The sequence below is a fragment of the Erythranthe guttata genome, chromosome 6 (genome assembly GCF_056151865.1).
Source record: "Erythranthe guttata isolate IM_541 chromosome 6, IM_541, whole genome shotgun sequence".
In the NCBI taxonomy this organism is placed as follows: Eukaryota; Viridiplantae; Streptophyta; class Magnoliopsida; order Lamiales; family Phrymaceae; genus Erythranthe; species Erythranthe guttata.
The window spans coordinates 19,070,952-19,081,236 of NC_142538.1; the positions used below are offsets into that span (position 1 = coordinate 19,070,952).

Genomic DNA, 10,285 nt, shown 5'->3' on the forward strand with positions numbered 1-10,285 from the left:
TTCTTCACTACATTAATCATCCACAACAGCTAATCTTACTAGCTAATTAATTAAAACATTTCAAGCTATCATTATTAAGGAAAAAACAATGATGAAGTACTCCAAGTTTGCAGTAGCACTTGTGTTGCTGTTGAGCCTCCAGATTTTTAGCAGCGCCGTGGCTAAATCTAAATCACCTCAGAAACTCAAGGTCGGATTTTACGCATATAAATGCCCACACGCCGAAATCATTGTCCGCAAAGCCGTCAACAAAGCCGTGTCACTCAATCCCGGTTTAGCCGCCGGCATAATCAGGCTGCATTTCCACGACTGCTTCGTCAGGGTATGTATGCAATAAACTAGTATTTCTTATATACACGTACGCAACATTAATTTGATGATAATTTATTATATAAATATTTATCCAGGGCTGTGACGGTTCGCTGCTGTTGGACACCGTGGCTGGAAAGCCAGCGGCGGAGAAAGAAAACGTGGCAAATTTCCCAAGCCTACGTGGCTTTGAGGTAATCGACCAAGCCAAAGCCGATATCGAAGCTGTCTGCCCCGGCACCGTTTCGTGTGCGGACATTCTAGCATTTGCCGCTCGAGACAGCTCACTCAAAGCCGGATACATCGGCTACGAAGTCCCCTCTGGGCGAAGAGACGGCCGTGTTTCTCTCAGTTCCGAAGTGCTCGCAAACCTACCACCACCGTTCTTCTCCGCCGCCCAACTAAAGGAAAACTTCAAGAGAAAGGGGCTCTCGCTCGACGAGATGGTCACACTTTCCGGCGCACACTCCATCGGTGTTTCTCACTGCTCCGCCTTTTCCACCAGGCTCTCTGGGTTCAACGCCACCTTCGATAAAGACCCTTCTTTGGACTCTGGTTATGCTGCTTTCCTGAAAACTAAGTGTCCAGTTCCGGCGAACGGTGATCCTGCGGTGAACAATGATTTTCAGACGCCGACGGTGCTGGACAACAAGTACTATGTTAATTTGAAGAACCACAAGGGGCTTCTAACCTCCGACCAGACACTTTTCGACAGTTCGCTGACGAGGAATCTGGTGTTGAACAATGTTAAGTACGGGTCGGTTTGGGCTAAGAAGTTTGCTGCTGCGATGGTGCACATGGGTTCTATTGATGTGCTCACCGGGAAACAGGGAGAGATCAGGAAAAACTGCCGTTTGGTTAACTGATTAATTCTTGTTTTCACTTTCAATATTGGGTTTGTGTGTTCTTTTAATTGTTTTGCCTGACTGCCTGTGTGCATTTTTTTTCAAGTGTGAATAATAAAATAAAGATTGCATGCATGATGTAATATTGTAGAGTGATCTAAACTTTAGGGTTTGTAATAAGTTTGATTTATTCAAATAGTGTTTCGTTTCGTTACGTTGTATAGCTTGTTTCAACCTTTAGTTTTATTTGATTCTATTTTTTCATTAATTGTCTCAAATGTGAAGTATCTTCCGGGTGTCCCAGTTGTTTGAACTAAACAAATTAAACATGGTCTGATGTCAGTCTGTAATTAGAATTTAAGAAGAATTGCATGTGTTGGAAAGTTAAAGAGAAGAAGAATATGAACAATCTTTTATTTATTAACAATAACAATTCCATAATTCATGATCAAATTACATGAGCTGATCTTAATTGGGGAAATATATATATATATATATATGAAGAGTCATTCTGAGAATTAAAATTGCACACAAATTTCCAATCGGAATTAATTTGTAATTGTAGATATTATTTCCTCATGGTATTAACCCCAACATTATTGACAAGACGGCAATTTAGCCTGACCTCGCCTTGGTTGCCGGTGAGAACATCAATGTTGCCCATCTTGACCATGGCAGCACCAAACTTGTCTGCCCAAACAAGACCAAACTGAATATTGTTGAGCACAATATTTGAAGTCAAAGGGCTTGTCATAAGATCCTGATCCGACGTAAAAAGCCCCTTTTTCTGTTTCAATCCCAAGTAGTATAAATTGTCCAAACGATTCGGAGTGATCATATCCTGATCTACTGTGGGGTTTACTTTCGGTGGACCTGTCGCATTAGCAACAGGCGCAGGGCATATCTTTTTCAACTTAGCAGCGTACTTGGGGTCTAGAGTGGGGTCCACCGTCGGGTATAGACGGCCTAAGAAGGAAGTGCAGTGGGCAATTCCGATGGAGTGTGCCCCTGAAAGCGTCACCATTTCGTCAAGCGAGAGACCCTTTCTGGCAAAATTGTCTTTGAGAGAAGTGGCGTTGAAGAAAGGTGGGGGAAGATTGAGGAGTGGGTCAAGTGTGTTGGACACATTTCCGTCACGGCGTCCAGCCGGAACTTCGTAGTAAATGTTGCCAACTCTCGAGGCGCTGTCTCTGGCTGAGAATGCGAGAATGTCTGCACATGACACGATTCCAGGGCATTTCAGCTCTAGTTCTGCTTTTGCTGCGTCTATTATTTCGAAACCTCTTAGGCTTCCCTTGTTTGGTATACTTTGCTTTTCAGAGTTGCTTCCATCCAACAATACAGAAGCATCACAACCCTGTAATGTAATTAAACCACATTGAGATCGATATGGGAATCAAACCAAAAAGAAGATTATATATCTAAATTAAACGAGCTATATATAATATATATATATACCCTGACGAAGCAATCGTGGAAGTGCATCCTGATAAGGCCAGCAGCAAAACCAGGGTTTAAAGTGACGAATTTTTCGACGTATTTTCGGACAATGATTTCCGCAATGGGACAAGAGTTTTTGTAGAAGCCAACTACAAGGGTGGGGGTTGAATTATCAGCCGCTGAAACAAACAAAATGAAGCAAGAGATCAGAAGCAACCGCCCATTAATTAGTGAATGCAGTCGTCTAGCTGCCATTATTGTAGCTATAGCTATGTATATCTGTCTCTTGAAAATTAAAGCATATATATATTTAGAGAGAGAGAAGAGAGCTAGAGAGAGAGAGAGTGTTAAGTGGATGCTATTGATAGATATATAGTTTATATAGATAGGGTTGTATATCTTTCATCTTTGTTGTTGTGGATTATATTCATTAAACCCAGGACGTGTGCACATGTTAGCAACTGGCAGTTTAATTACAAGTTAATACACTACATTTAATGAGTTCATTATACACACTATGCATTTTATACAGTACTGCTCCATTATATTTTCCCAACCTAATTAAATAATATAATACTAACTGAACTTGTCTTAGCTTCCTTGAGTAGGCAGGCATGACAAATTAAAGTCCAGCCGAGAGAAATGGTATATATTATCAGGGGCGGAACACGAATTTTTTTGGGGATAATATTTCTTCAAGAGAGATTTAGTAATAATTACCATATATATATATACATATTATATATATATATATATATATATATATATATATATATATATATATATATATATATATGTTGTTAAAAAGTAAAAAAATTCAACGTAATTTGATTTTGTTGACATAAAATCTTGTGCATCGTATTTCAAATCTTAGCGATTCAAAAGAAATTCTGAAAAGGAAATTAAATATGCATTGATTACTTACTTTATGGGATAAAAGAAAAATATCATAACATGCCTTGGTTGTTGAATTTTCACAAATTCACACTATCTCTAGGCAAAATATTGTTGAAAAGCTGGATTTCGTAATCTGACATTAGACTTGTATAAATATATATAGGAGAACCAAATAGAAAGACAAACACAAGATCGACAGTATATATATATATATATATATATATATATATATATATATATATATATATATATATATATATATATATATATATATATATATATATATATATATATATATATATTAATATTTTTAGAGCAGAATTAAGATCATCAAAATTTAATGGCATTGTCAGCAGATGAAGAAGAAAAAGGGTGCGATAAATTAAAGGGACATGTGTCGCTGCCAAAAGAGTTGATAGAGAAGATGAAGGATGTAAAGAGTTGGGAGGAGTGGCCATGTCGATGGACCCTTGACGAGGAAACCATCACCTTCGCATGGTTATGGCCGATGAATACCGATAATGATCATCATTTCGATCGCCTTGCTAATCATGCATGATCATAAAGTTATTGTTAACCAATTAATAGATCATCATCAATTGGGATCACATGTACAAAATAATATTGGCCGTAAGTAAGTTCGATATATATGATATGATATATGATATGATCTCTCGTGCAATGTATGTGTAGTCGTCGTGTGGATGCCGCCATGGATAGGATGGATTAGTTTATACATATATACATATATACATTGTTTTCCGACGATGGAAATTAATTAATGATAATTAAGTAACGTGTACAGCACAACTACTAATTATATTTTATATTTATATCAAAACAAGAGCATCATGTCCGATCCTCTTTCAGTATATATCTCCACTATATATGTCTTATAATATATATATATATAATTATTAGGTTTACAAATTACAAATAAAAGACTGAAAAGGTTGACTTGACTCAACAATATAATAAATTGATTATTATAAGCTTCAATTGCTTACATTTTTAAATACCAAGTGGCCTCCCTGGTACGCTACATTCTTGACTTGTTTTAGGAATATTTAAAAATAAATAAATTAATAGCTGGTTCTTTCATTTGTACTGTAACAAGTCTTAGTTTTGGATGACAGAAACTTTTTTCTTTTTCGTTTTCTTTTTTTACTGTGTTGTAGGATCGGAGGCTTATAAACCAACCTTTTCGGCTTTTTTTTTTAATACAATATTTAAAATTATAAACTTGAAATATTCATAATAATATAGAAAATATATTGATTATATTGGTCATATATGTTTGGATGGATGAATCTATATTTTTTACAATCAACTTTGGATATATTTCTCTCATCCATTAATACAATATTACAAATACGCTTCCACTTTGATGGAAATTTAAACACAAATTAAAGAAACTCGATCGAATGAATCAGATGAACAACGTAATAAAATCAAGAAAATTGCAATACGATATGCATGCATGCATGCATGAATAATAAGAATAATAATCAGTTGATGCGGCGGCAGTTTTCCCTGACCTCGCCCTGGTCACCGGTGAGCACATCAATCTTTCCCATTTTGACCATGGCAGCAGCAAACTTGTTAGCCCACACACCACCAAACTGAATATTGTCGAGCACAATATTTGAAGTCAATGGGCTTGTCATAAGAACCTGATCCGACGTAAGAAGCCCCTTCTTCTGCTTCAATGCCAAGTAGTATAAATTATCCAAACGATTCGGAGTGATGGGATCCTGATCAACTGTGGGGTTCACTTTCGGTGGACCGGTCGCATTAGCAACAGGCGCTGGGCATATCTTTTTCAACTTAGCCGCGTACTTGGGGTCCAGAGTGGGGTCCACAGTCGGGTATAGACGTCCGTTGAAGGAGGTGCAGTGAGCAATGCCAATGGAGTGAGCCCCTGAGAGTGTAACCATTTCGTCGAGTGTGAGACCCTTTCTTGCAAAAGTGTCCCTGAGTTGAGTGGCGATGAAGAAAGGTGGGGGAAGATTGAGAAGTGGGTCGAGTGTGTTGGATACATTTCCATCACGGCGTCCAGCGGGTACTTCGTAGTAAATGTTGCCAGCTTTCCAGGCGCTGTCTCTGGCTGAGAATGCGAGAATGTCAGCACATGAAACAATTCCAGGGCATTTCAGCTCTAGTTCTGCTTTTGCTGCGTCTATTATTTCGAAGCCACGTAGGCTTCCCTTGTTTGGTATACTTTGCTTTTCCGAGTTTTTTCCATCCAACAACACAGAAGCATCACAACCCTAGGTACATAAATTTAAGTAAAAAGAAAGATTAATAACAAAACAACTACTTATAAGGAAAAATTAAATTTGATTATATATATGTATTATAATGTCGAAGAGATATATGGACGGACGTACGTACCCTGACAAAGCAATCGTGGAAGTGCAGCCTGATAAGGCCAGCAGCAAAACCAGGGTTGAAATTGACGAATCTGTTGACGTATTTACGGACAACGATTTCTGCAAAGGGACAAGAGTTTTTGTAGAAGCCAACTGTGAGGGCGTCGGTTGAATTATCAGCGGCTGAAACAAACAACATGAAGCAAGAGAGAAGCAACCCAATTATAACGACTGCATGGGAATTTGTTAGGGCTGCCATTATAAATATATTGTAGCTAGCTAGCTAGGTAGCTCTAGCTACAATATGATATATATCTCTCTTGGTTAATAGAAGAGAAAAGTGTAATGTGCGTGTGGATGCCATAGATTCATATTTTAGGGGGTATTTATAGGCTCATAAACATTATTTTTTTTGTTAAAACCCAACCCAGGACGTGCCTACATGTTAGCAACTCCTAATTCATTTACTATATATATATGCATCATTTATTTACAATTCACTCAACCAAATTAAATAATAATGTTAAGCGCGATGACATTTTAAATCCTTTTTTATTTTTGATGAATTCAATTTGTTTTCATTTAATTTAAAAACAACCTTCGAATATATCAACGGCCTCTGAAACCGCCCGTCTAGTGAGGTATTGATACAACTTAATTAAGAGATAAAATAATAAGCTAAGGCTGTATATATGTGGCAGTTGACATTTGTTTCCTAGGAGTTGGTCAAAACTCGCGCAATTAAAAATGTATTTATTGGGCAAATTATATGTTGTAACATACAGGACAACTTAATTAAGATTTTCGAGCAAGTCATATATATGCCAGGTTGTAACTAATTCTTCTTTTCATGAATGACATATACATTTGGTTTCAACTGCAAATGGAGATTATTACAAAACTAGTCCTGATTTAACATCGTTATTTGAGCATCATTAAAGAACTGATAAAGATGATGAAGTTGAAAATGATACTACAAAGTCCTGTTTCTCAGACTAAAGCTCTTAGAGCAACAACATTATCGAACAATTTCTTGTCTTATAAATTTAGCAAATTATTACATTAGCTGCAGGTTAATACTATTTAGATGGGGTGCTTCGGCCACCGATTGTTTTTAGAGGGATTGATAAAAAAATAAAAATAAAAAAGATGCACATATATAGTTATACATTTTATTTTAAATAGTGTTGCCTTTTATATTTATATATTGTAATATTGAATATAAAAATACATAATAATTTACATTGAAGTATGGGAAAAAAAAAAAAAAAAAAAAATGATTGGAGCGAAATCCGATCCCATAATTAAAAAATATTAGTGAATCCGTTTAGTAACAAATTTTCGGGTTCCAATTTGTAAAAATAATTAATGTGAACTTGGTCCACATTAATTTTGTTGATTATTTGAGGGTTCAACAGGATTAAAATATAAACCAGCAACACGTTAACGGCCAATAGAAGATTCCTGGTCGTATGACGACCCGTTATGATCGATCATGTCTACCTACCTACCGTACGAATTGAAGAGAATGTTACATTACATATAATATATATTAATTATCATATTCTTGCTAGAGAAAATGGAGATCCTCTATCAATGAATAATTCATCATCAATATTTTATGAGTTTATTATTAAATTACAAGTTCGTGACATGTACACACGTCCTGGATTTAACAATTCCATTGGAATTAAACAAACATTTAACAGTTATTCAGTAGCAGATCGCTATAAATAATCCCCTAAACTATCCATCCATGGCATCCACATCCAATTTAACTTTGCACTTAACATTAATACAACAATTATGGCTTCCACCAAATTGGCAGCCATTGCGTTGTTCTTGTCTTGCTTGGTTTTCCTTGTTTCGGTTTCTTCTGCGGCTAATTCAACCACCGGCCTCAAAGTTGGCTTCTACAGAAAATCATGCCCACCCGCAGAAGCCATTGTCCAAAAATACGTCAACAAATTCGTCTTCCGCAACCCTGGACTTGCCGCCGGCCTTATCAGGCTTCATTTCCACGACTGCTTCGTCAGGGTATGAGCGCTGTACATATTTATTATTCATCATGCATCTTCGTAATCGTATATATATATATATATATATATATATATATATATATATATATATATATATATATATATATATATATATATATACACACCCGCACTAGCTATATATATTTATTCATGTTGATGACCTAGCTAATTGAGTCTTAAGACTATATCTACTAATAAATAATTGCTTTTGTTTTACAGGGATGTGATGCTTCTGTGTTGTTGGACGGAGCAAACTCGGAAAAACAAAGTATACCAAACCGGGGAAGCTTAAGAGGTTTCGAAATAATCGACGCAGCAAAAGCTGAATTGGAGATTCGATGCCCTGGAATCGTTTCTTGTGCCGACATTCTCGCATTTGCCGCAAGAGACAGCTCATGGAGAGTTGGTGACATATTCTACGAAGTCCCCGCTGGACGTCGTGATGGAAACGAGTCCAACACATTGGACCCACTTCTCAATCTTCCCCCACCTTTCTTCAACGCCACTCAACTCAGGGACAATTTTGCAAGAAAGGGTCTCACACTCGACGAAATGGTGACACTCTCAGGGGCTCACTCCATTGGAATTGCTCACTGCACCTCCTTCAACGGACGTCTATACCCGACCGTGGACCCCACTCTCGACCCTAACTACGCCGTTTTCTTGAGAAATATCTGCCCGGCGCCAGTTGCCAATGCCACCGGTCCACCAAGTGTGAACCCTACGGTGAATCAGGATGTCATAACTCCGAAACGTTTGGACAATTTGTACTACGAGCTGTTGAAGCAGAAAAAGGGACTTCTTACGTCGGATCAGGTACTTATGACAAGCACTTTGACCTCCAAAATTGTACTGAAAAATGCTCAGAACAGTCCTGCATGGGCTAAGAAGTTCGCCGCTGCAATGGTCAAAATGGGCAAGATTGACGTGCTCACCGGCACCCAGGGCGAGATCCGAGAAAACTGCCGCCTCGTCAACTGATTGCTAATCATGCCTGCATGCTTAATTTCTAAATATATTTTTATCATTATAAGATTCAATCCTTGCGTGACGTTGTATTCATTTTTTTCAAATTAACTTTGATTACCCTTCTCCTTACATTTTCATGGTACGGTGTTGTTAAAATTTGATTCATCAACTTATGTTCTTTGTTCCTTTGTTCTTTCCATCAAAGTGGAATATGTTTTGTAACATAATATTTGTAATACATGAGATGAGAGTTCAAATGCTGGTTTTGCTTTCTAACTTGTATATTTCAGCTATTATTCCTCCATTTTCGTATGTTTACCTACACAACACTGTGAACACCAAGAAGCAAGAATCACTGTCGTCCAAAAGTACAATATTGAATTAGAGTGAATTAGAGTGCAAATTGTCGAGTTCGAGCTTTTTTCTTGCCGGCTCATCGAGCTCACAAGTCGGCTCGGCTTGTTTACCACCCCTAACTGACAGTATTAATTTGGAGAGAAGAAGAAAAATAATTTTGAGTTATTTATTCATATCTTTTAGAGTATGTTATAAGATACCTTCATAATAGGGAAGATCGTTATAATTCCTTCTTCTTTTTTTGGTATTATTGTAATACTGTTTATGTAAGTATATTTCGTAGCATGCCCCCAATATTTCTCAAATTTCTATTATTTTATATAAATTAAAATAAAAAATATATATAAAAGTATTATTAGTTTATATATAAGTTTTTTTAATGCATTCGGCTCGACTCCGGAGAACTTCAAATCCTAGCTAGCTACACTAAAGTATTTACTTATGGTTATTAAATTATGTGTTCTCACTCTGTTTTAATTATTTACTACGAATTCAAGGTCATTGATTCTTTCAGGCTGATTTCTTGTGGGCACTACAAACAACTCCACTACTCTAACGACCCATTCATGAGTCAACCATCTAAAACGTAAATGGGGAATTGATACATGAGCAGCTAAATTAATAAAGTTGTAAATCGGAAATTTCGTTCCGATTTCCACCCCTATACATGGCAGTTGTCATTTGTTTCCTAGGAGTTGGTCAAAGCACAATACAAATTTTATTTATGGGTATATGATCAATCAGAGAGGGTAGAATATTTAGGGGTTTAAATTATTAAAGTTGTAGCTAGTATAAATTTAGGGTGTTTTGTTAATATTAATTATGATACATAAAGTTTTTTAGCAGTTCAATATAATTAGAGGCGTACTGAAGGCAATAAATTCAAGTTGACTAATTATATTATTGGGCAAATTACCAAAACCCCCTGAGGTAAGCCTAAATAACGAAAATACCCCCACGTTCTCGTAATTACGAAAACCCTCCTTGACTAACGGTTGACCGATTTTATTTAACCGAAAACGTGAAATGTCTATTATATCCTTCTGTTAAATATGTA

General features: G+C 36.7%; 4 protein-coding genes across 4 annotated transcripts; 2 read left to right on the top strand and 2 right to left on the bottom strand.

The window, feature by feature from the left end:
• The first annotated feature begins 57 nt into the window (after positions 1 to 57).
• LOC105955436 (peroxidase 5) lies at positions 58 to 1,362 on the top strand. Its single transcript, XM_012979158.2, has 2 exons — positions 58 to 322; positions 408 to 1,362. Exons 1-2 carry the CDS (start codon positions 89 to 91, stop codon positions 1,173 to 1,175), a joined length of 1,002 nt encoding a protein of 333 aa, XP_012834612.2. The 5' UTR covers positions 58 to 88; the 3' UTR covers positions 1,176 to 1,362.
• Positions 1,363 to 1,691: 329 nt separating this feature from the next.
• Positions 1,692 to 2,902, bottom strand: LOC105955434 (peroxidase 5). Its single transcript, XM_088820190.1, has 2 exons — positions 2,613 to 2,902; positions 1,692 to 2,511 (listed from the first exon to the last, which is right to left on the bottom strand). The coding sequence occupies exons 1-2, from the start codon at positions 2,847 to 2,849 to the stop codon at positions 1,723 to 1,725; spliced, it is 1,026 nt and encodes a 341-aa protein (XP_088676316.1). The 5' UTR covers positions 2,850 to 2,902; the 3' UTR covers positions 1,692 to 1,722.
• A 1,972-nt stretch (positions 2,903 to 4,874) lies between these two features.
• LOC105951105 (peroxidase 5) lies at positions 4,875 to 6,226 on the bottom strand. The gene is made up of 2 exons (XM_012974495.2): positions 5,886 to 6,226; positions 4,875 to 5,761 (listed from the first exon to the last, which is right to left on the bottom strand). Exons 1-2 carry the CDS (start codon positions 6,120 to 6,122, stop codon positions 5,000 to 5,002), a joined length of 999 nt encoding a protein of 332 aa, XP_012829949.2. The 5' UTR covers positions 6,123 to 6,226; the 3' UTR covers positions 4,875 to 4,999.
• A 1,400-nt stretch (positions 6,227 to 7,626) lies between these two features.
• Positions 7,627 to 9,147, top strand: LOC105955388 (peroxidase 5). Its single transcript, XM_012979105.2, has 2 exons — positions 7,627 to 7,900; positions 8,122 to 9,147. Exons 1-2 carry the CDS (start codon positions 7,670 to 7,672, stop codon positions 8,881 to 8,883), a joined length of 993 nt encoding a protein of 330 aa, XP_012834559.2. The 5' UTR covers positions 7,627 to 7,669; the 3' UTR covers positions 8,884 to 9,147.
• Positions 9,148 to 10,285: the final 1,138 nt, after the last annotated feature.